The sequence below is a fragment of the Patella vulgata genome, chromosome 3, assembly GCF_932274485.2.
Source record: "Patella vulgata chromosome 3, xgPatVulg1.2, whole genome shotgun sequence".
In the NCBI taxonomy this organism is placed as follows: Eukaryota; Metazoa; Mollusca; class Gastropoda; family Patellidae; genus Patella; species Patella vulgata.
The window spans coordinates 42,005,632-42,031,895 of record NC_065881.2 but is presented as its reverse complement, the minus strand read 5'-3'; the positions used below and the strand labels follow the sequence as shown (position 1 = coordinate 42,031,895).

Below are 26,264 nucleotides of genomic sequence, written 5' to 3'. Positions count from 1 at the left end.
TTATACTATTCCGGGACTCCGGTAAGATTTTTACCGGGGTTTAGAGTTTGTCGGGGTTGTTTTACAGGGATTTGGTAAAATATCCCAACAACTGGACCTGTCACAGTAAGAATGTAATATACCTTCTTACTTGTAATCTATGCCATAAACAATATGTAGACGAAACCAAAAGATTGTTCCGCATTAGGCTGAAGGAACATTATGCTGACATTACCCACAAGAGAGACACCCCAGTCGCAACTCACTTCCACTTACCGAGACACTTGGCACAAACCCTGAGCTCAATAAATCTACTACCAATAGACGTACCATCGAACTTCATTGGATTATAAGATTAGAAACCTTTCAACCATATGATATCAACGACAAAATCTGAACTTGGGCATCCCCTATTTATTTTCTTTGTTTTACATGAGTTATAGTTTTTGCCAATAATTAAACCTCAAATTCAAAAGTGTAGATTTTAACTCAAGATATTGTCTTCATTTAAAGTAGCTAAGTCTCTAACTCAATATCATCCAAAGTCTTACAAGTTGAAAACGCGAATTATTTGTCAATTCAAATCAACATTGATGTTGTGATCTTACCGGGAAAAGGTAGGTTTCTAATATCCAATATTTAAGACATAATAAACATTTTACCATTGGTACACGAATCGTGTACCTTAGTGCGTTTCGGCGTCATTTGTAACAAGTGACCAGAAAGAACGAGGCTAGACATATTCCACAACTCATGTCAAACGGTCACGCCATATCTATCTGGAGAGCATGCGCAATAGACTGGAATAACCAGAGGCTAGAAATTGCCATTCGGTTGAGACTCATGACGTATTTCGCTGGACATAACTGATTTCAAATTAAAGAGTCAAAACGGAAACAACTGAATGTAAATCAGTTCATATACAATCAGATTACATTATTATATGCGTTGCGACCCATTTGGGTCAATTTCTAGGTCCCAAATATTAGCAATTTAGCTCATTTAACTATTGACTTACACAACTGTTTAAATACAGAACTTGTAGTCTGTCTAACTGTAGAGGCTTCATGGGATAAATACGATAAAAATACTGTTAGATATGACAACAATTTCGGCAGCAGGCACTTTAAAGGTAATATCTGTAAAATATTCAAAATTTATTCACAAATTTTCGCATTAAGTAAAAATACACAGAATTTACAATAAAAAATAAATTGTGGATTATAATTAAAATGGCTATTCCTCTTTGATATGGGTCCAAAATGAACTTGTCTATTTCCTTGGATTTTACTTAGAAGTTAATTTATTTTGTGAGTATATAAGTAAGTCTGTCTTTGTAATAGTAGGGAAAGCCAGTGTTTAGATTTAATAAAATATGGAACTAAAATTAGCAAATTTATATGTAGAGCTTGCCTTCTCACTAATCAAAGTAACTTATATATTTTATTTTGGCCTACTGCCTACTGGTAATTCAAAGAGGGTTGGTGAATAGTATGAGAAGAATGTTTTTGTGTTAAGAATTGAATTCTCTTCAATACTTGATATTGACAATTGTGTGCTCTTTTGTGCAAATTGTATTGTTTGCGCTGTTTGTGTTTTGTTTTCCAACACTGTCTATTTACATAAAAATAAACATTGTTTGTTCCTACCTTTATCATAGAACAACAAATATTAAGTAGACCTTCTGCTTTGTAAGCTTCCACAAGACCACTGACTGATACCTAAAATAAGACAGATTCAGACTTTACTAGGAATAATGTATCTTCCAAAAAATATATGTCTAATTTCCAACTGCAACTAAAAATTACACATCTATTGAGCAAAAAAACATTCAGTTAAAAAGGGTTTGGGTTTTTTTTAATAATAACAGGAAGAATGGAAGAATGAAATATTTTCTATTTACCTCTTCATCACAGTTGTGTTGACTATTGAGTAGGAATAGAACTTTTTGAAATGTTATTAAAGCCTCTTGTTCACCAAGACAACTAATGTAAACTAATAATGATTTGGCTGCTGTTTCTCTAATAGTAAGCTGAGGGTGTGATATTAAACTAAAAACTGTTGATAAAAGATCAGTCTTAATAAAATTAAGAGATGGATCTGCCTGAAAAATAAAATTATGCCTACATGTTATTTACTTCCTATCAATATAAAATTATCAATCTTGTTTATCGGCTTGCCAAAAGTGTTAGTTTTTTTAAAAAATTAACCAGTCATAAATAATAAGGGAATGTAGAAAAGATGTTCCAAGTTGCTGGATAGCCACTATTAATAACAAAGAGACTAAATGTCTGCCTCGCTGACTAGTCTATAAAGTATATAAACATGCGCTACGGCCTACTCTTCTGTAAAATTCCAACTGTCAAGGGTTTTATTTCCGATCCATCCAAATGACTACACATTGTTCCTTGCCAGCCCCTCTGTCCTGAACCACCGACATATTTATAAAACTGCCACAAAAATTACCTATATAAAATACATATACTTTATACCAGGTACATCCTCAGTATCACCAGAGTACTCATTCCGTTCTACTCCACTATACCCTGGGTTAATCCATAGGGTTTCCACGATTTCAAATTATCTGCCCTGGCCTTGATTGCAGCTATGGTCTACGACCAATCAAAAAAAACAGTTTACAAACCTGTCATTTCGCCATCGTTTTTATAAGGGTAGATAACCATATTTATGTCCATTTACTGAATGATTTATGTAAATAATGTATATATTTCTAATTCATTTATATTTACATAATTGTATTATCAAAATCTGTAGTATGTTTCGCTGATTTCAAATATGTATAACATCTATATGTTTGAAGTTTGTTATTATTATTAATATTCGTTCTTTGTCTGAAATGTTTCATTCTGTTATGTTTATTATTACTGAACTTATACTTGGCAATCTGATTCACACTGTAAAACTCGGCGAACAAACGATTCTCAATTAAACTCTTGAACGTACATAAACGTCCGGTCTTCATTAATATAATATTATATAATTTGTTGTTAATAAATACGCATTTAGAATAATTTGGACTTCTCTCATATAGGCGAACTCCTAACCTTGTCTGATAAGAGTTACTTCCCTTTGCCAACTTCCATTGCAATTAACGATTTATGGGATTGAAAACATGTCCCCCCCTATAGATTAACCCAGGGGTTAGTGGAGTAGAAGGGAATGAAAACACTGGAGATACCGAGGATGTACCAGGTAATGTTGCTATATTTTTGGTTCACATTAAAAATTACTTACTTTATTGTTAGTACCATACTGATTTAATATCACTGTAATACCTACAATTCATAAATCAAAATTATTGTCTTGTCATAAAAATTAAACTCAACACACAAATGATTTGTTGCTTACCTTTTTTGTGCATTGATATAAAATTCCAACATACATTCCTGCATTCATGTATAATTAAAGTTATACAAAAATTTCAAAACAATTACCTAATATTGCACCATCAACAGTTTGCCATGGACTTGATTTTTCAAGACAAATCTGAAACATCAAATTTAAATTGAAAGAATAATTAGGCGACAAAGATGACTTCAATCATTTCTAAATTAGTCTAATAATTACCTGGATTAGTTGATCATATAAAGAATGTAGGTTTGTATGATTTAAATGTTGTAGTATAGTGTTTAATCTAGTACAAGTTGATTTCCTAACTGTAGACCAAACATCAGTTATAGCTGATAATAATATGTCCTGAAATATAAATATAATACATTACTAACAAATCACTCCAGAGGATCCAGGGTTTGATCCCAGTGTAGGTCGCAAAAAGGTTGCTTGGGATTTTCCAGCCTGGTTTCCCTGTGTCAGTGGTGCATGATGGATCGTTTGGTCATGTCTAGCCATTCTGATGGGGGACAAAAACAAGGTCCAGTGTTATGTGCATGTAGTAAACAAACCCTTGGCACTTAGGAATTAGATAAGTATATACGGAAACTCTGATAAAGGTCAAAATTTCCTACATACCCATCTTCATTAAACTGGTTAGCGCAGAATAGAAGAATGTTAAATCCTGTTTTATTTCATTTTGTTCACTAGACTCTAAAAGGGTCCTTCAAATAATAGTTAGGGATGGAACTGTAAGAATTTCAACAATAAAACAGGTTTAAAATTGCAAAATATTTACTGGGCCATGCCTCCCTGGTCCAGATTACAACAATCCCCATACCACCAACTGTTTTACTTTCAACCTTCCGACCTACATTTGTTTGGTTAGGTGCTTCCTATGGCAGGTACTATTAAACCCCACTTGCCACAACCGTCCCACCACAACACTGCTCCTTTTAGCTTGTAAACATGTTACTACTGGTAGTTTTTATAAATTTTTATAGGTATTTATGACAGAAGACAAGTGGATTTAATTAAACCACGCAATATATCATATATTGAACACATATTTAGACAGATTTTCATTCACCCAAAACACTTTGGTATCAAGTCTTAGCTAACCTGAAAATAGTGGATAACTCTGTAATGACCACAAATTATCTCCCTTTAGACCACAAGTTCAAGACTGACCTCATTATAATATTTTATAAGTTCACACAGCGAGAGAGATGGGTTTAACGTCCACTCAACGCAAACAAGGTCATTTCGGGACTAACATATGGTTTAATTTTATTTCAATAATTTGCTTGCGCGTGGGGTCTTTTGCAGTGGGAGGAAACCGGAGGACCCAGAGAAAACCCACGAGGTTGGACAGGCGACCCTACTCGAGATCCTTGTCACGTACACCCGGGGAATCGAAACCCCGCCAGTTGACTCAATGACAGACCTTTATAAGTTCACGTTTGTTTAAGTGGGTACTTTCTTTTAAAGCACCAGTTAGTTATTAACATTTACAATATCTAAAATTCTTACAACATACCAAGGTGTTCTACAATCGACAACACCTAGTTGGATTTGGAATGAAATTTTAGTTTGATTCATTTGAAGATAACAATTTTCTACACAAACTATAGTGCTTTTGGTTTATTTTTTTGATAAAATTCATCTACATGTAGCCTACTGTTAGTTCATTTTATTAGTCTGTTTCAAGCAAATAACATACCATAATTAACATATAAATTTCAGGGGAATTAATCTGTGAACCAGCATTACTAAACCACACCATAACATGACCAGCTAACTGACTTCTCACTACTGGAAATCTTGAAACTAAAAAATATTTTTTTTTTTTTTAAAATGACACCATGTTGTTGCTAAGAACAATAAAACAACTATACTGGAAATTTTGAAAATTTTGTCTATACTCTATACATATATTTTTCTGAAATCTTTAAATTTAAATCCCATGAAACACCATTAATGTTTATAAAAATACATAGAGACAGTAGACATTACTCACATTCTTGACCAATTTGTTTAAAAGCTTGTAAAGATTTCACACAAACACTTTCTGTAGAAATACTGAAAAAAAGGAATCATGTTAAAAGTTTTCATACAACTAGACATGGATAGAGAGAAAAGGGGTTTAACCTTCACTCAACACAAACTAGCTGGTACAATTTTATTTCAATTATTCGCTTGAGCAGTGAGAAGAAGTCGGACATAGAGAAAAATAGGTTGGCAGGCAACGAAACATATGCCCACAGCAGCTAAATCTTCTGAGTGGTCGACAAGGGTTGTCGCATATTTATCCCTTTGTAGGTAATTGGGGGCCTTTACAAGACAGTTCCATACAGATCAGATTATAAATTTTGTCGTTTAAGGGTTTACAAGAAAGGTTCTACAAACTGAAACAAGGGTCTCAACTCTGGAAGTAATCTACAGAAATTGTTGAAATTTGACAGGCTTTTTCGTTTTACTAATTTAAATAATGGATATAAATTTCATACAGATCACATGATCACTTTTGTCATTCAAACGTTCACAAGGTTCACAATCGCCATAACTCTAGAAATTATTGACGGAAATTGCTGAAATTCAATGGATCTGAGCTGTTTCACAAATTTAAATGATGCATATAAATTTCATACATATCAGATCATAACTTTCATCAATCGAACATTAACAAGGTTTAACAAAGTGAAACAAAGGCCATAACTCTAGAAGTAATTATTGTAAATTGCTGAAATTCAATAGGTTTTGTGGTTTCACTAATTTAAATAATGCATATAAATTTCACAAAGATCTGATGATAACTTTCGGCGTTGGAGCGTTCACAAGGTTCAATAAAGTGAAAAGAGCCATAATTCTAGACGTAATATACGAAAATTGCTGAAATTAAATAGGATTGTTCTTTTTACTAACTTCAATGGCACATATAAATTTCATACAGATCAGCAGTTAACTTTAGAGGTTAGAGCGTTCACAAAGTGCAACAAAGTGAAACAAGGGCCATAACTCTAGAAGTAATAAACGGAAATTGCTGAAATTCAATAGGATTCTTCTCTTGACTAATTTAAATGACACATGTAAATTTCATACAGATTGGCAGAGCGTTAGAGCGTTCCTATGGTGCAATAAACTGAAACAAGGGCCATAACTCTAGAAGTAATTGACCGAAATTGCTGAATTTAAATCATGCATATAAATTTCACAAAGAACGGGTGTTAACTTTTGGCGTTAGAGTGTTCACAAGGTTCAATAAAGTGAAACAAGGGCCGTAACTCTAGACATAATAAACAGAAATTGCTGAATTTCAATAGGCTTCTTCGTTTCACTAACTTAAATATTGCATATAAATTTCATAAAGATCAGATGTTAACTTTTGGCATTAGAGCGTTTACAAGGTTCAACAAAGTGAAACAAGGGCCATAACTCTAGACGTAATAAACAGAAATTATTGAAATTAAATAGGGTTCTTCATCTCACTAATGTAAACAACATATATCAATTTTAAAACAATTGGATAATGACGATGGACGGACGGACGGGGCGACGGCAATATACGTCCACATTTCAATGTGGGCGTATAAAAACCACAAAGTTAGACAGGCGACCCTGCTTCTTGTCATTAGACCTCTCAGCCACCATCACTCTCATATCTGATGTTGTTACATTCAGAAATTACAGATTAAAATGTAACTCTCAAACAAGATTTACATCATCCATTTATAAAAGTGGTACATTTTTCATTGTCTCAGTATATTTATTATAATGTATAAAATTTCTTACACTAGAACTCACTTACATTTTCAACAACAGATCAATTTGGTCAAATATCTCTGCCTTCTCTGTTGATGTTGAGTGGAATGGTTTGTGTTGATCATTTTGGTCCATCCATTCAAATCGTGTTCGAAATAAATATAACAAAAACTTGTATGTGAGATTTAATTCGTTGATAACTGTTCCATGATTTAAGGCCAAGAGAAGTTCAGATTGATGAGCAGATTTCCGTTTCGAATCAAATTGATCAGATTCATTGAACAAAACTGTTAAATCAATTAAAGATTGTTTTTGAACACTGAACTTTTGGGTTGACACTAAACAATTGACTATACTACATGTTTTAGTTTGTATGTCTGTCATATTTGCATTATGGTGGAATACTCTAATTCTCTACCATCTCAAACAAGCATCTGAAAATACAATTTTAATGTTTAGAGTGTGATTGTCAGGTAATTATTTGTTTTGTTTGGTAATGAAATGTTCCAGTTTCCAGAGTTCGCCCGCGCCCCCCAAAAGTTATGACAAATCCACGCAATTGCATATGGCTATATACTGTCACACACACATACATGCAGTCCAGCAACACTTTTTTTTTCGGTAGCACGATTTACCCAAATCTACCCAATTCCACCATGCTTGCTTTATAGGGCAAAAGTTGGCTCATGGAAGGAGGGTAAAGTATAGGAGGATGGGGGGGGGGGCTTAATCATTACTTAATATTAGCAGCTTTATCGGAAGAATTAACCACACCACTTCAAGGAAAATATAAAATTTTAATAGCATATTAGCTGTGATAGAACATTTATGTGAAAAAAAATTATAATTCATATTAGCAAAAGATCAAACAACTATAAACAAATATATACATATCAAAATACACGATCAGTGCCAGATTTAAATGAAGAGAGGACCTAGGCCATTACAATTATGATGCCCCTCCCAATCTCCCACCGCTAGAGGAAGATGGAAGAGTGTTTTAAACAAAATTGAGTAAAGCCGAGGATGGTAGCGGGTGTTTAAGACGAAAGAGCGTGTAAGCAAGGCCAATGACAGTGTCGAAATATTATACACCTTGACCGGAAGCCCCGTAGTTGGATTTGCTAAAGTTCTTTTATCATTTAAAAATCTCCAAAATATGTCATTTTTTTCGCTTTTATTTTTGGAGTGCCAAATATCAAAATCAAATTTATAAAATTGTGAAGCTTTTTGATTAAGTTTGTAGCTACCGTATCCATATAAAGAGTGTCGTAAATTTAGAATTTGGATTTCAGATGCCAAGGTTAGCTTTTCAATAAGATTATTGATAGTGTGTTGTTTCCAGTCTGTAAGCTGTTTTAGTCTGTGATTAATTGATTCTGAATTATTGTTAGTCCACAATTTACTTATTTTATTTTCGCGAAGTGGTAAATTTACATGTTTTCTGATGTTATTTTCTATATATATTCCAATAGTTTTTAAATTTGTTGTCCTTTTTAAAATACTGGCATAGAGCATCTTTTCTACTTAAAATTTTCTAGTTTTTAAATTTGTTGTCCTTTTTAAAATACTGGCATAGAGCATCTTTTCTACTTAAAAATTCCGATTCGCTTTTCTGCCAGTTTTGCTGTTGAAAATTATATATAAAATCTTACTTCTGTTATCTTCGGACGTTCCCAATTTTTGTAAATAAAGTTTAAATAGATAAATAAAGAAATAAAGAACTTAATATCATCATCATCACCACTACCATCATCATCATCATCATCATTAGGTACTTAAGACCTTTTAACATTAATCACCATTGTCTTGCCATAATGCTCTGACAATTAATATAAAGAAAATTAAAAAAAAATATAAAACCACTAAAACATATTTACTGAGGCCTATTACCTTATTCATTCAAAGCGTTTATTTAGTTTAAAAACTTGTGAACTTGGCTAAAAATGACTTCGTTGTAAGAGTTACTTTCATTGGTATCACCATAAAGAAACGCTTTAGTATGTTTGCGGATGAAATGAAATGAAATGGGGTTTAACGTCCTACTGTTCTGCTCCGACTAGGCTAATGAAGACGGGCATGCGCCATACAGTGCGCTATGAGGGAAATTTTGCCCAGACAGCGGCGCTACGGCCTACTCTTATATCGAATTCCAACTGTCAAGGAATCTTTTACGTGCACAGCAATCTGTACACGGTACCTCTGTTTTCCGTCCCATCCGAACGACTATACATTGTCCCTCGGTCCTGCACCACTGACAAGGAGGAACCAGGACGGAAAATCACGATGAACTTTCTCGGCCAACGCAGGGATCGGAACACGGAACCTCCATGATTAGCGTGCCAACGTCTTACTCCGACTAGGCTAATGAAGACGGGCATGCGCCATACAGTGTGCTATGAGGGAAATTTTGCCCAGACAGCGGCGCTACGGCCTACTCTTATATCGAATTCCAACTGCCAAGGAATCTTTTACGTGCACAGCAATCTGTACACGGGACATATGTTTTCCGTCCCATCCGAACGACTAAACATTGTCCCTCGGTCCTGCACCACTGACAAGGAGGAACCAGGACGGAAAATCACGATGAACTTTCTCGGCCAACGCAGGGATCGGAACACGAAACCTCCATGATTAGCGAGCCAACGTCTTACTCACTGAGCCACTGTGGCTCCTTATATTGGGGGTTGCGGAGTGGTTGGCGGGTTGGGATCCAATGTACACAGGACTCAAATTAAAGTGTAAGACCCGTAATAAATTTAGAATATCGAAATACTAGTAAACAGGGATAATACAAACTATGAACTAATAACATCATGAACAACACATACAATATTTTCATTAGCTGATTTGTCAGATCTGGTGTCTCTATATAGTAAGACGCGAATATCTTGTTTATCACATAATATCAAGTAGTAATTATTATTATCTTTCCACTTTGTTTGACTAACCTCAAAACCTATTCTATAAAACCATTATTGTTTTAATATATATACAGTATGTTATTAAATATAACCGATTATAAAACTATTATTGTTTTAATATATACGGTATGTTATTAAATATAACTGATTATAAAACTGGTTATATATAAGTTTTAATAGATATAATGAGTTATATGTGTTTCATGTAATTATTCTGGGGATCATGTGGCTAGGTGGGTAAGACGCTGGCTCGCTAACCTGGAGGTCGGGTGTTTGATCCCTGCATTGGCCGAGAAAGTTCATCCAGATTTTCTGGCGTGGTTCCCCCTTGTCAGTGATGCAGGACGGGGGGCCTGACAAGGACAGCTGTCTAGTCCTTCGCATGAGACGAAAATCTGAGGTCTCGTGTATATATTGGAATGCACGTAAAAGATCCCCTGGCAGTTGGAATTCGATGTAAGAGTAGACGATAGCGCCGCTGCCTGGGCAAAATTTCCCTCATAGCACACTGTATGGCGTATGCCCGTCTTCATTAGCCCAGTATAGGAGCAGAACAGTAGGACGTTAAACCCCATTTCATTTCATTTCATTTCATTTGTAATTATTCTGTAAATACTATGTAGATATCATATGTAAATAAACTATTAAAAAATAAAAATAAAAAATACTGTACTTATTATTTCCTAATGTACCAGTACATATATGTATATATATATATTATATATAACTGTTTGATTGTTATAATCAATCTGCAATATTATTTTCGAATCTTTTCAAATTTATTATTTTCCTTCGTTTTGAAGCGCATTGTCATGTACATAAGCTTATGCTTGTTTGTGTATTGGGAGACATTATATTGTGTACATGTAAGTGTAAAACGACTGAAAACAACTAGTTTAAATCACATTCCAAGCTCTAAAAGTTTTCTTTATATATTGAGCATTTTATGGGGGATTAATAATAATACAAATCAAAGGTGCTGTAAATATGAAAATGTTCTACACGTTCCGATAGCACTGAAGTAAATCTACAACTTGACATTCGCATACCCTACTGTTCCTATCAGCATCATCGGACTATTTTAAATCACTAACCATACACTCCGTTTTGTATATAGAACCTTTTGTTTTTATCTAAATTCCGATCTGTCCGAGATAACTTTTCGATTAACTGCATCATTTAAAATATAAACCTACTATTCATGCCTTTAATATTTTTGTAAATAAAATTCTTACAGACGGAAAATGAATTTATATAAGTTCCAACTTGTTTTCAGATCCCAAACAATCAAAAATGATATGAGATTATTGGGAGTTTTAAAAAGAGAAGATTTTGGTATATACTCAAGTTATGTCCCTTCCATACGACGATCAAACAAGCATGAATTGTTGGATTTTAACACAAGAAGACTGTGATTTTAAAGTAATTATGACATATTTAGCTAAAGGAATGGTAGTATATTAAAAACGATATACATGATTGTGATATATGTGGAAATAATGATGGTTTTGGGTAGAGTTGTGTATTACACGAGCTATATATACTATGTCCCTTGGTTACGTCTTCCAAACTTGCTCGGAAATCGCATTTTGAGGGGCACTAAAAAGCTGCGATTTTAAATTAAAAATGACAATTCGGCAAAAAGAACGGTATATTATCAAATATCAATATAAATTATTGTGATATGAGTTGAAATAGTGGTAGATTTGGGTGGATTTGGGTAGATTTGGGTATATCGCGCTACCCCTTTTTTTCATCAGGAAAGTACCTCCAGTCCAGCCAGTGCTGCACTGAGCACTCTCCTCAGACTCAAGGGTCTCTATAAACTCAGTCAAAACGTACAGTTTGTCAGCATAAAAATATCTTCAAGTTTTTTGGCTGTACAATCACAGAAACCATTTTAGATCCATTTTTTAAAAATAATTTTCTTTAAGAACAGTAATGTTTCAGGTACTTTTGTGCTTATAATACTAATAATATAATTTGTTTACATGTGACGTCATCGAAGTGATTTACAGTCCCGCATAAAAATCGAAGAAAATAAATTTATTCATCGTTTTCGATGTAATATTATTTTCCAAACAAACATCTGGAAGGATATTGGAAGCTACGCGTAACATTTTTTTTTTTCTCCGTTTTATATTTTCCTTACATTAGACTTGGTTATCAAGACTAACTGCGTTCTGTACATTTCAACAATAAGTCCTGTAAAACCAGTCTATCCAATTCATAGAAACAAACATGGCGTGTCGTCCTGTGGGTAAGTGTTTTTCTAGAATGTTATCAAGGATATATATTTGAAGAAGCCATACCTCTGCCACCAATAGAATGTGCATACATGTTACACTTTTTGGTTTCACAGTTATTTTTATATAGGGCCTACAATAATAATAGAAAGCATATCATGTGATTTCTGCCGACCGTCAAAAACGACAACATTGGCAAAATTTGATTTTCCGTAGAAATCAAGTAGGCCTACTCCGCCTAGGCCTACCATTTATCGAGATAAAGAAGGGTACTACAGTATAGATCTATCTGGCATAACCTTCGTGAATCACAAAGGTATAAAGGGTTAGCCACCAAATGTCAGTAACTACTACAGTACTTCTGCTCACATTACACTCTAGCCTAGTTTCAGCTCTGAACGTAGGTCTCATTATTACACTCGCCCTGTACGTTCAGGAACCGTCCTATTGAATCCTTGTCGAAACTGAAATCACTTCCCAGTCAATTTTACTGGGCAACTTTTTACTGCTAAACGGTGGGGTGTCAATCCGTGTGAACGCCTGTACAATGTAAAGGAACATCTTAGTGACAAAATAACCTTGCTTACCTCGCTAGACTAGTAAGAGTCAGTATAACTAGTATAAGCGACACAACATGTTAAAAAATACGTCCCCGCCTTCTTATTGACTTGGCGGACTTCATTGAAATCTAAATAGGGTAACGCACAAATTTACTAACTCTGACATATAAGATGAAACGAAATTTAGGTAAGCCTGGAAGAAAAAAATTGAAATCTTTGAAAAGTTGAGAATCTTCAGTCATTTATTTCATTGCCTAGCCCAATTACAATAATTTACAATCAAATTTTTTCAAAAATCACAGTTTTTTTCCCCCATGCTTAGGGCTGGCAATCGATACCCATTTTGAATATCAATATCAGCAACCATTTCGGCGATATCGATAAGCTTATATCGGAAAATTTAAAGTTGAAAGAAATAACTGTTTGTATGCTAATAATACATGTAAATGTGTTATTGATCAAATAAAAAAAGAAACCATGATCCTCAAACTATGTTTTCTTAATGTTTGTTTTGTTCACAGCTTATCTTATAGTATTAGTATTATTAACAAAATAGTAATCGCAGCTTCGGGCTCGCCATCAATTGCTGTTGACAATTTTCCTCGGCCGCTTATAACAATAAATAAATTTCTATTAAAATCGAGTTATTTCCCCTGAACAATTAATTAATTATTCACTGTCATTTTTATAAACGACCCCAAAAATTACTGGCGCGGTGGTTGTACATTGTCTAGTGTGTGTGTTTTTACTTTTAGCGTGTTTTGAATGATATGACGGCAATTATTTGACACAAAGCATTCCGTTAATTTCATTTTATTGAAGCTCCTTTATTTTTTTATACGAGTGTCGATATCAAGAATTTAATATCGATATCGATATTTTTCCGTAGTCGTCGACGATAATCGGCTATATCGATACTTTTCGCCAGCCCTTCCCAGGTTAACCTAGAATTTACTGTCCGACCACAATTGTTTGTGGACACTCTACAGGTCACAATTTTTATCCGATTTGAACGAAACTTGAAATATAGGTTTATCTCCCTAAGATCTTGGTTCCTCTCGGATCGTTACTTCATGGATTATGGCCCCTGATTGTATGAAAAATCAAGTTTTTGGCTTATGGACCCTATAGAGGTCACAATTTTTACCCGGTTTTGTTGAAACTTGAAATGTAAGTTTATAACACAAAGATCTTGGTTCCTTTCAATATTTGCGCATATCGGACCGTAACTTCTAGAATTATGGCCCCTGATTGTACGAAAAATCGCGTTTTTATACGCCCACATTTTTAGGTGGACGTACATTGTCGTCGCCCCCATCCGTCTGGACGTCCGTCCGTCTACAATTGTTCGTGAACAGTCTACAGGTCACAATTTTTATCCGATATCAATGAAACTTGAAATATAGGTTTATCACCCTAAGATCATAATTTTTATCTGATTTAAAAAAACGTATCCTTATATCACCGTTACACCCTAAGGACGGCTGAGTTCGAATTTCGTGAAAATCAACCCAAAACTGACAGACAAAATGGCTGCCCTTCGTTCTCAAATATCGTAAATATATGGTATATCATTATCAAGGTTGTGGACCCTATGGAGGTCACAATTTTAATCTGATTTTGTTGAAACTTGAAATGTAAGTTTATAACCCAACGATCTTGGTTCCTTTCGATATTAGCGCATATCGGACGGTAACTTCCTGAATTATGGCCCGGATTGTACGAAAAATCGTGTTTTTAGCTTGTGGACCCTATAGAGGTCATAATTTTTATCCGATTTTAAAAACTGTATTATTATATCACCGTTACACCCTAAGGACGGCTGAGTTCGAATTTGGTGAAAATCGGCCCAAAATTGACAGACAAAACAGCCGCTGGTTCATTCTCAAATAGCATAAAAATATGGTATATCAAGGTTGTGGACCCTATAGAGGTCACAATTTTTATCCGATTTTGTTGAAACTTGAAATGTAAGTTTATAACCCAAAGATCTTGGTTCCTTTCGATATTTGCGCATATCGAATTGTAATTTCCTGAATTATGGCCCTTGATTGTAGGAAAAATCTTTCTTTTTAGCTTTGTTCTTTATCCATCTCTCGAAAATGTGGGCGTATCCTGCCTGGCAGCCGCTGGTTAGTTTATGGACCCTATAGAGGTCATAATTTTTATCCGATTTAAAAAAAAGATTTTAATATATCACCGTTACATCCTAAGGATGGTTGAGTTCGAATTTCGTGAAAATTGGACCAAAATGGCCGCCCCTCATTCTCAAATAGCGTAAAAAATATGGTATATCAAGGTTGTGGATCCTCTAGAGGTCACAATTTTTTTCTGATTTTGATGAAACTTGAAATGTAAGTTTATAACCCAAAGATCTCGGTTCCTTTCGATATTCGCGCATATCTGCCGTAACTTCCTGAATTATGGCCCCTGATTGTACGAAAAATCACGATTTTAGCTTGTGGACCCTATAGCGGTCATAATTTTTATCCGATTTAAAAAAAACGTTGAAATATATCACTGTTACACCGTAATTTTGGTTGAGTTCGAATTTCATGAAAATCAGACCAAAACTGCCGGGACAAAAAGGCCACCCCTCGTACACAATTAGTGTAAACATCAGGTACATCAATGTTGTGGACCCTCTAGAGGTCACAATTTTTATCTGATTTTGATGAAACTTGAAATGCATATTTATAACCCAAAGATCTTGGTTCCTTTTGATATTCAGGCATATCGTGTAGTAACTTCCTGAATTATGTCCCCTGATTGTAGAGGTCACAATTTTTATCCGATTTAAAAAAAAAAACATGTGAATATATCACCATTACTACACATTAAGATCTTGGTTCCTTTTGATAATTGCATATACATGTATCCGAACGTAACTTCCTGGATTATGGCTCCTGATTGTTCGAAAAATTGCATTTTTAGCTTGCAGAGTCTCTAGAGGCAACAATTTTTTTTCCGATTTTAAAAACCGTTTAAATATTTCACCATTCCACGATAATGAAGGTTGAATATCAATTTCGGGAAAATCGAAATGAAACTGCCCGACAAAATGGCCTCTTTTTGTTCGCAAATTGTGTAAAAGTATGCAATACAAAGGTTGTGGACCCCCCACAGGTCACAATTTTTATCTGATTCTGATATATTAAAATATATCTTTATATCCTAAAGATCTTAGTCCCTTTTGATATTTGCACATTTCAGACCATAACTTTCTAGATTATTGCCCCTGATTGTACAAAAAATCCTGTTTGTCTTTAGCTTGTTCTCTATCCATCTCTTGCAAAATGTGGGCGGATCCTGCCTGGCAGCCGCTAGTTAACAATTTCTGTTAATAACTTTCATGGCTCTTAATTGTTAACTTCTATATTCTATATACATGTACCGTATGTCATGGCTCTTTTAAGTTGTTAACTTCTATTATTCTATGAATGCTTTTTGACTACAGAAAGTTAATTAGTTACTAGTTGTATGATATTAACAAAATGTATGTTTGAGTAAATAATACATGTAGGAGAGCCCACAGATTGTTTTTAATGCCAATTATTTATATATTCAATACTTATTTCTATCTAATTACAGTCCCACGAAATTTTGTCTTGTTGGATGAATTGGAAGCTGGTCAGAAAGGTACATCGGATGGTACAATTAGTTGGGGTTTAGAATCAGATGAAGACAACACACTAACTCATTGGACAGGAATGATCATTGGTCCACCAAAGGTATGTTAGGGATGGACAGTCTGGCATATTATTCTGGAGACTCAGTGCCGGGGGGGTCAATCAAATTGGCAGAGAGCTAAACCCAAATTTTCTATGGCAAATATTTTGCGTAGAATACGTTGCCAAGTGGTAATCAGTCCATCATTGGGGCTTTTTCGGGGTTAAGGGTCAAATGAGGTCATTAACACTGAAAGTAAATGTGCAGCCATTCTTGCATCATGAAAACATCATGGACGCTCTAGAGGCTAAAGTTAATATCCGATTGACTTTTAATTTATACACAGTGTTTAAGACCATGAGACGAAGAATCCTATTGATTTTCAGCGATTTCCGATAATTACTGCCAATGTTATGGCCCCTGATCACTTTGAAAAATCTTGTGGACGCTCTAAAGGCAAAAGTTAATGTCCGATTGACTCTTAATTTATACACAGTCTTTAAGATCATGAGACGAAGAAGTCCATTCATTTTCAGCAATGTTCGATAATTACTGCCAGAGTTATGGCCCTTGATCACTTCAAAAAATCTTGTGGGCGCTCTAGAGGTCAAACTTAATATCCGATTGACTCTAAATTTATACACAATGTTTAAGGTCATGAGACGAATAAGCCTAATGATTTTCAGCATTATATCTAATAATTACTGCCAGAGGTATGGCCCTTGATCACTTTGAAAAATCTTGTGGACGCTCTAGAGGCTAAAGTTAATATACGATTGACTTTAAATTCATACACAGTGTTTAAGGTCATGAGACGAAGAAGTCTGTTCATTTTCAGCGATTTTCGATAAATACTGCCAGAGTTATGGCCCTTGATCACTTCAAAAATGAATTTTTATGACTTGAACAGCTAAATCCATGATGTTAAAATTTCGTATACTAAACTTTAGCATGGGGCAGAACTTTATAAAAACCAAACAAATTCTAATGGTTTTCTGATAATTACTTAATGAGTTGTTACTCTTATCAGATTTTAATGTATTATAAATGTTTCATTACCGAAAAAAGTAAAAATATGCAACAACTCTTGTTGATTGCCCGGACGATTTAGCTGCTGTGGGCGTATGTTTCGTTGTCTGGCAACCTATCTTTACAAGACAAAGGATTTATATCGCGTCATTTATTGTTGGATTAAAGAAAGTACAGTAGATGGACTGACCTAGTTTAGAAGTATAGGTGTTTGGATTTCTCCATTAAACTAAAGGAAAATAATGTGTCGGATTATGCATGTGTATTCAATATCTTATAAAGACAAATAAGACAGTAAGTAAGGCATACTATCGGAAAACACACTCATCTACTGCACACTTGATCAAAATGGTTAAATAATATTCTGCCAAACTCTGGGATCGTGCTGATATTTGCTAGCACGACCTCACTCCTACAACGATAATTTCTCTTGATGGACAATTTTATTTTCATTTCCGGTAATGAAATACTGTTAAATATCTGGATGAAATATATTTCGGATATAAATAGGGGCAATATAAATATTTTCAAAGGAGAATTTGATAGAACCATGAACAAAATATTAGTGTTGTCACTATTACAAAATTCTTGAATCGGTTAATCGGTTAGCCAAAAATCGTATTGGTGCCGATAATCGGATGCTGTATAAATTCTATAATGGCAATGTCTGTACTGCATTCCAAGGTTTTTTTCTTGTGATTTTTTGTTGATAAGTAAATTATAAAATGACACTTGAACACTGTAATAGCTGATTGTATATACTATTCAAAAAAAGTAGGGGATATTTGATTTTTAAGTGTTATTAAAGTCACCTAATGAAACTGATGAAGAAACAAATGACAAAATGAAATGAAGTTCACATTCATCGATTTATTCCAAATGATCGTTAGACTAAGTAAGGCACAGACTAACCATTATAAGGGTAAAATGATACCCGGGGTCAAACAGCAAAGTTACCACAGCATCACAACCAAGTCAGTAACGGGTAAATCCTCCTCTGTTTGCCAAACAAGCATTGATCCGACGTGGCATACTCCTAATGAGACGTCTAAGGTCATTTTGGTCCAGATTGTCCCATTCCTGTTGCAACGCAGCAGCAAGTTCTTGGACATTGGCAGGACGTTGTTGACGTTGACGTAACCTCTGTCCAAGCATGTCCCAGACATGCTCGATGGGGGAGAGGTCGGGACTCAGTGCTGGCCAAGGTAATGTGGTGATGTTCTGTTGTTGGAGGTAACCTGTAACGATCCTGGCCCTGTGACATCTTGCGTTGTCATCCTGGAAGATGAAACGGCGGCCATGACGTCGTGCGAACGGCACAACATGGACTGCCAAGATGTTGTCCCGGTAGTACTGGCCTGTAACACGCCCTGCAACAACATGTAAAGCCGTTCTTCCAGCAACAGTGATGCCTCCCCACACCATAACAGAACCACCCCCAAATCGATCATGTCTGATGACGTTAACGTCTTGGAAGCGCTCGTTTCGACGACGACACACCCTCCTACGTCTGTCCAAAAAATCAACAGTGAACCTTGACTCATCTGAAAACATCACATTGCTCCAGCGTCGATTATCCCAGTGTTGACGATCCCTACACCAACGACGTCTTGCCTGAATGTGATGATCTCTCAAACAAGGGATCACGCGAGGACGTCGGGCGCGAAGGTGACCCCTATGCAGTCGATTCCGAATCGTCTGGCCACTCACTCTCACACCAGTGTCTGTTTGAAGACGAGCGCTGATCTGATTTGCTGTGATGACATGATTTCTCAAGGCCAAGGTACGGATAAATCAATCCTAGGCTTGAGTTGTCGCCCTTGGTCGACCTGAGCGTGGTCTGTCCTGTACAGATTGTGTATCACAGTATCTGGACCATAGCCTGCTTATGACAGACTGAGAAACATTCATCGTCCGCGCCACAACCGCCTGTGTTGTGCCGATCTGTAGCATGCCAAGGGCACGTAACCTTTCATTTTGGGTAAGCCGACGCATATCAAAATTTGTTTTCTGGTCACTAAAACAATTAAACTGATGTTTCCACCCTGGAATTCAATGTCACAATGACTGTAACATTCAAAGTCAGAGTCGTGCAAATCTTGGGTTGGACCCCCATGATGATCCCAAGCATCACCTGCATTCCATGCGGTAGCTATTGGTGCGTTTGGGCGTCACATGTAACTGGAAATGTTTCTTCTGTTAGGTTCTATAGTGACTTTTTTCGTAGTCATTTGCATATTTTAGTATTATGCCCCCAAAATCAAATATCCCCTACTTTTTTTGAATAGTATATTAATTATTATTGTAGTACATTTCGTTAAGTTTGTACTAAAGAGATGTTGGAATAAATCGTTTAAATTGGCTATAAAAAACATTTACAAAGTCATTAGTTTTGATATTTAGTTATGCGGTTGAGGTGAGTAAGACTTACCTCTACAGCTTTAACATCTAATTAAAAATCCAATACTGACAATAGATTACAATTCACTAGTACAACAATTCCCGTACATAATATTTTAACATATATAGCAATAATCATATTGACGAAAAACAACAAGTATAGCTGCGGAAGACGGTACAAATAGAAAAGAACATGTGTCATTTAAAAAGGCAGCAACATCGCCGAGGGGGGTGAATCCTCCTGACTGGTAATGTCGGGAACTCGTTTATTCGTTGTCTCGTACACAGTAACTGCAGATTCTGATTGTGAATTAAATAATAGATTACAACTGCATTTAAAATTAATTTATACTGGAGGAATTTCTGAGGGAATCTTTCCATTATACTTGTTGGAGCATTGTTTTCTTCTTCATAAAACAGTATTTTATTAAAATTACATTGGCAGTTTATCACTCATAAAAAGGCATAGCCAACTTCCCCGTCTCGTGCGGCATGCATACAGTCTATGTATTATAATGCCCATGATATTATCATGTCTGTTATTGTCCGTTGTTGACAGCTATTTCGGGCCAAAATCAACCATTTTACACATTTCGTAGTAAGCCATATCTCCAAAAGATGTACTTTCCATACAGTTTTAATAGGCAGCAATTCAGCAGTGTGTTTAGCAGACAGTAAAAGTCAAACATTATATGTAATTGTATAAATATAAATTGGATGAAACGACTACCGATTTTTCAAGATGTGAATCGATTTGAGCTAGAAACCGAATCGACTATGACTAAACCGATTAATCGTGACAACCCTACAAAATATCCATGACAAAAACAGTCGGCTCACAGGGCCGACCCACCATCTTCGAAATAAAAAGATGTTGACCCGTCCAGTTATTTATTGGCGACGGACCCATGTAAATTTTAAGCACTGGCCGTAGTGCCGCTGTCCGCGCATAATTTCCGTCATAGCACACTGTATAACGTATGCCCGTCTTCATAGCCCAGTTCGGAACAGAACAGTAGGACATTAAACCCCATTTCATTTCATTTGTTGGGCAGTTTCATTTCAATTTTCCCGAAATTCAAATTCAACCTTCATTATGATGGAATGGAGATATATTTAAATGTTTTTTAAAATCAGAAAAAAAAATGTGACCTCTAGAGAATCCGCAAGCTAAAAACAATCCAGGAAGTTACGCTCGGATATGCTCAATTATCAAAATGAACCAAGTTCTTAGTGTGTAACTGTGATATATTCACACATTTTTTTTAAATCGTGGATAAAAATTGTGACCTAAAGGGACCACAAGCGAAAAACGTGACGTTTTTTACAATCAAGGACCATAATTCAGGAAGTTACGTTCTGATATGCACGAATATCGTAAGGAACCATGATCTTTGGGTTATAAACATGTATTTCAAGTTTCATCAAAATCGGATCAATTGTGTGTGTGTGTGTGTGTCGCCTACAAGCCACAATTCTTAATCGATTGTCTTGAAAACTTTCCTACTTATTCCTTATGCCCTAAGGATGATGACCTCTATTATTTTTGGTGCATGCCCAGCCCGTAGAACAGAGCCATGCCCAATTTTTGTGTGTGTGTTTTCTCTACAGGCTGCAATTCTTAACAGATCCTTCTGAAACTTTGCATACCTATTCCTTATACCCTAAGGATGATCCCTATTGTTTTTCAGTGAATGCCTGACCCCCAAGGACAGTGCTACACACGTTTTCTTTGTGTGTCTGTAAATTGCCTTCAGGCCACAATTCTTAATGGATCATCTTGGAACTTGGCATATATATTCCTTATAGCCTAAGGACAGCAGCTATTGATTTTGGTGCATGTTCAGAACCACACCCAATTTTTGTGTTTATCGTATACAAGCTGCAATTCTGAATGGATGGGCTTGGAACTTGGCATATGTATTCCTTTTAGCCTAAGGGTGGCATCTATTGATTTTGGTGCATCCCCCGGCCCCCAGGCCAGGCTCAGAGTCACGCCCAATTTATGTGTTTGGCGCCTGAATGCCACCATTCTGAATGCATTATCTTGGAACTTGGTATACTTATTCCTTATACCCTAAGGAATGAATCATCTTGGAACTTCGCATATTTATTCCTGTAAGGATAGCAACTATTTATTTTGGTACATGTCCCGTCCAGACCCCCAAGGGTGTGGTACCACACCTACTTTTTAAGGTTGCTATGATTAACAGATTTGGTTCAGCATATCAATCATTTCAATAACAGGGTGGTACCTACATGTATTTATATTGTTCCAAATCCAACATCCAATTTTTATACGCCCACATTTTCATGTGGACGTATATTGCCGTCGCCCCTGTCCGTCTGGACGTCAACAATTGTTTGTGGACACTCTACAGGTGACAATTCTTATCCGATTTTGATGAAATTTGAAATATAGGTTTATCTCCAAAAGATCTCCCTCCTTTGCTCTCGATATTGGCATGTATCGGACGGAAACTTCATGGATTATGGCCCCTGATTTGACAAAAAATCACGTTTTTAGCTTGTGGACCTAATAGAGGTCACAATTTTTATCCGATTTTGTTGAAACTTGAAATGTAAGTTTATAACCCAAAGATCTTGGTTCCTGGCGATATTCGCGCATATTGGATCGTAACTTCCTGAATTATGGCCTCCTGATTGTACGAAAAATCATGTTTTTAGCTTGAGGTTCCTCTAGAGGTAACAATTTTTATCCAATTTAAAAAAAACGTTTGAATACATCACCTTTACACACTGCTAAAGATGGTTGAGTTCGAATTTCGTGAAAATCGGACCAAAACTGACAGACAAAATGGCCGTCCCTCGTTCTCAAATAACATTAAAAAATGGTATAAGGTTGTGGACCTTCTAGAGGTGACAATTTTCTTCTGATTTTGATGAAACTTGAAATGCATGTTTATAACCCAAAGATCTTGGTTCCTTTAAATATTCGCGCATATCGGATTGTAACTTCCTGAATTAAGGCCCCTGATTGTACGAAAAATCGCGATTTTAGCTTGTGGTCCCTCTAGAGGTCACAATTTTTATCCGATTTAAAAAACCTCTGTAGTATATCACCGTTACACCCTAATCGGACGAAAACTGACGGACACAATGGCCGCCCCTTGTATGCAAATAGTGAAAAATTATGGTAGAAGGAGAGTTATTGTGTCCCAAAGTTTTGACCAATCAAATTTCTTATCACTCTGCTCACCCTGAGCAGAAAATGTTCATTATCGAACTTATTCACGGTATTGATTTAATGAAACTATTTACCAAGATTGATCACTCTCACTTAATCAGATCTAAAGTTATTGTGTCCCAAAGCATCAACCAATCAAATTGCTTATCTCTGCTTATCCTAAGCAGAAAATGCTCATCTTCGAACTCCATCAAGGCATCAACCTAATAAACACCTACACCAGGTTTGAACATCCTAGCTCAATTAGAAGATTTTGACGGACAGACAGGCGAACCCATTTTAATGGTCCCCTGCTTTCTTCGAGGGGGGGGGGGCAATTAAGTTCTTTTTGTTATAAATTATGTAAGTCTATTTGCTTTGTTCTTTACAGACAGCATTTGAAGGGAGAATATATCAGTTGAAGATAACATGTGGAGCCGGATATCCTGAAGAAGCACCGATTGTGCGCTTTTGTACTAAAATACATGTAAATAATGTGAAAGAATCTGGTTTGGTAAGTTTGTTTTAAAGTCCACATATATTTTATTGACATTCCATAAGCTGTGGAAACACTAGCCGAATGATTTGGTCTTATCATTCAGCTGAATTAATCGGCATCGAAATTTGCCTAGTGTGCGCATTGTCATTCGGCCGAATGATTCGCCCGAATCAAACATGTTTGATATATTTGGCTGGATTATTTTAGCCTACTGTGTTCACCTCGACGAAGCATTCCTCTGATTGAAGAATTCATTACCCATTCGTCATCCACTCATATCGAGAAGTCACATGGTTGTTTAAAGACATGGTCGCCGCCATGTTTAATCATGTGACATGAAAGGTGATTTAATCGACTGGTGAATCGCGCGAAGGATTCGCCTAGTGTGTCCGCCCTTTTGGCTGATTAAAATTTGGCGTCGATTGGTTCATCCGAATGATACGGCTAATGTATCCACCGCTTTATAAATAAACTAACAGATAATGTCATAAGCAGTTAAATAATAATAATGTTGCTAAAACCCTTCTAATGTGACAAGTAAATGTGTTAAAACATGGATAGCTGAAAATATTTAGATGCATCACATGATATTATTTGACACACGGAACTGCTCGAAACATGCAGTATATAGAGGATACTAACTCAAGTCTCAGTTCAGTTACAGAGATCTAACCTTTGTTTCAATTATTTCTTTTAGTATAACAAAAGGGAAACTGAGCTTAAGTTATATTAATTTAGTATTTCTAATTTTATGAAGTAATATACATGTACAGGCTTTACTTACCAGTATAATACATTTATATAATTTGACACTTAACAATCTGCCATGGTTGAAAAAATGTGAGAAGCACATAAATTATCTGAATCGAAAATATAGTGTATGTACTTGATTAAGAACTGCTATATGTATATAGAGTAATAGAGTTCTAAAGAAACTGTTTAGAAATATTTCATATATTGGTCTCTTGTTGCTGGGTATCATTAGTTTGGATTGATACTATTACAAATAAAGGACCTTTGTTTTCATGTTTGACATTTATGTTTTCTTAATTTTTATAGGTTGACCCAAAAATATTAGATAGATTAAAAAACTGGTCAAGAACAAATACAATTAAAGATATTTTACAAGATATAAGAAGTTCCATGCAACAAAAGGAGAATTATAAACTAGCACAGCCTCCAGAAAATACCTGCTATTAAATACAGAAAGAGATATAGAAGACAGGACAAAAGAGACTTGATAAGGGATAAATATGAAATCATGGTAATTGTTAGGTTAGAGATTTGATGTTCCTAACATATTAATATATATGAATACGAGAAAACTTGTAAAGCTGAGTTTGTATTAAAGTTAAAATTCATTCTTACACTCGTAATCTATATGAATTGGTATATAAGATGAGCTAAATATAACCATTAAGTTCACCACTCATTTTATGTTTGTACATATTTATCATATCTTGATGAGAGAATTTAATAGTTTTATTTATCAATGTCCACCTTACGCTCTGTTCACTATGCTTAGTGCTAGATCCTTTTAATGTTAATAACATATTTTGTTCCGTTCCTTATTCATATTAACTTTGTTTATTTTCTAATTTTCGCTTAGATAAAATTGATATTTAAGTGTTATGTAGATTCATTGAAAAAAAATAAACTTGTCACTGATTATAAGTTTTATGTATTAATGTGGTTTCCATTAAGTTATGTTGTTTTAATTATTATAATAGTAATCTTGATATCAGTGTATCTGATTTTGAAGGGAAAGTATTCCGAAGTATATGGGTGGCTGAATTCATTTTAAGTAAGCTTTCTTTCTGCCCAAATTCTGTAGTTTATTCAAGTTTCATGATTAGGCATTGTGTAGAGTTCCAATATCTTTGATGCTTTGCTTTGCAATTTTTAGAGCTACATGTAAATTTGATCCTTTATAGCCACAGAATTACATATATATTTACTGTATGTTTTCTCAATAAATTGAAAATGCAGTCTACGATCTTGTTTGTTATATATAATTTATAACAATATTGTTAATTTGACATCTGAATGTCCACAGATCACCTAAACAATAGCCACTAAGCTTTACTAGTGAATCTTCAGTGTGGGCACACATTTTTATACGCCCACATTGAAATGTGGTCATATATTGTCGTCGCCCCCGTCCGTCTTGTGGTCGCACTATAGGCTAAAGTTAATATCCGATTGACTTTAAATATATACACAGTGTTTAAGGTCATGAGACGATGAAGCCTATTGAATTTCAAAGATTTCGGATAATTACCGCCAGACTTTAAATTTGTACGCAGTGTTTGAGGTCATGAGACAAAGAATCCTATTGATTTCCATCGATTTCCGATAATTACTGCCAAAGTTATGGTCCTTGATCACTTTGAAAAATCTTATGACGCTCTAGAGGCTTATGTTATCATCCGATTGACTTCAGATTGATACACAGGGTTTAAGGTCTTGAAACAAACAAGTATATTGATTTTAAATGAATTTTGGTAACTTGAACAGCTATATCCATGTTATGAAATATTTTGTATACTAAACATTAGCATGGGGCAGAAATTTATAAAAACCAAACAAATTCTAATGATTTTCTGATAATTACTTAATGAGTTGTTACTCTTAATCATATTTTAATGTATTATAAAT

At 35.3% G+C, this 26,264-nt stretch overlaps 2 protein-coding genes across 5 annotated transcripts in view; one reads left to right on the top strand and one right to left on the bottom strand.

The window, feature by feature from the left end:
* Window positions 1–12,000, bottom strand: part of LOC126816080 (uncharacterized) — a 36,222-nt gene extending 24,222 nt beyond the window's left edge. Inside the window, exons 1-10 of one of the 4 annotated variants that reach the window (XM_050542271.2) lie at window positions 11,859–12,000; window positions 7,139–7,526; window positions 5,351–5,412; window positions 5,054–5,160; window positions 3,568–3,696; window positions 3,435–3,486; window positions 3,235–3,275; window positions 1,883–2,083; window positions 1,629–1,700; window positions 998–1,118 (exon numbers count right to left, since the gene is read on the bottom strand). In XM_050542271.2, coding sequence (XP_050398228.2) covers window positions 998–1,118; window positions 1,629–1,700; window positions 1,883–2,083; window positions 3,235–3,275; window positions 3,435–3,486; window positions 3,568–3,696; window positions 5,054–5,160; window positions 5,351–5,412; window positions 7,139–7,476 — 1,123 coding nt within the window. In that variant the 5' untranslated portion in view covers window positions 7,477–7,526; window positions 11,859–12,000. Of the gene's footprint in view, window positions 1–997; window positions 1,119–1,628; window positions 1,701–1,882; window positions 2,084–3,234; window positions 3,276–3,434; window positions 3,548–3,567; window positions 3,697–5,053; window positions 5,161–5,350; window positions 5,413–7,138; window positions 7,527–11,784 lie in introns of those variants that run through there. The other 3 variants (XM_050542272.2, XM_050542270.2, XM_050542273.2) reach the window with 3 other exon arrangements.
* A 131-nt stretch (window positions 12,001–12,131) lies between these two features.
* On the top strand, window positions 12,132–25,599 carry LOC126816086 (ubiquitin-conjugating enzyme E2 variant 1). Its single transcript, XM_050542282.1, has 4 exons — window positions 12,132–12,276; window positions 16,414–16,553; window positions 23,499–23,621; window positions 24,666–25,599. The coding sequence occupies exons 1-4, from the start codon at window positions 12,258–12,260 to the stop codon at window positions 24,804–24,806; spliced, it is 423 nt and encodes a 140-aa protein (XP_050398239.1). The 5' UTR covers window positions 12,132–12,257; the 3' UTR covers window positions 24,807–25,599.
* The last annotated feature ends 665 nt before the right edge of the window (window positions 25,600–26,264 follow it).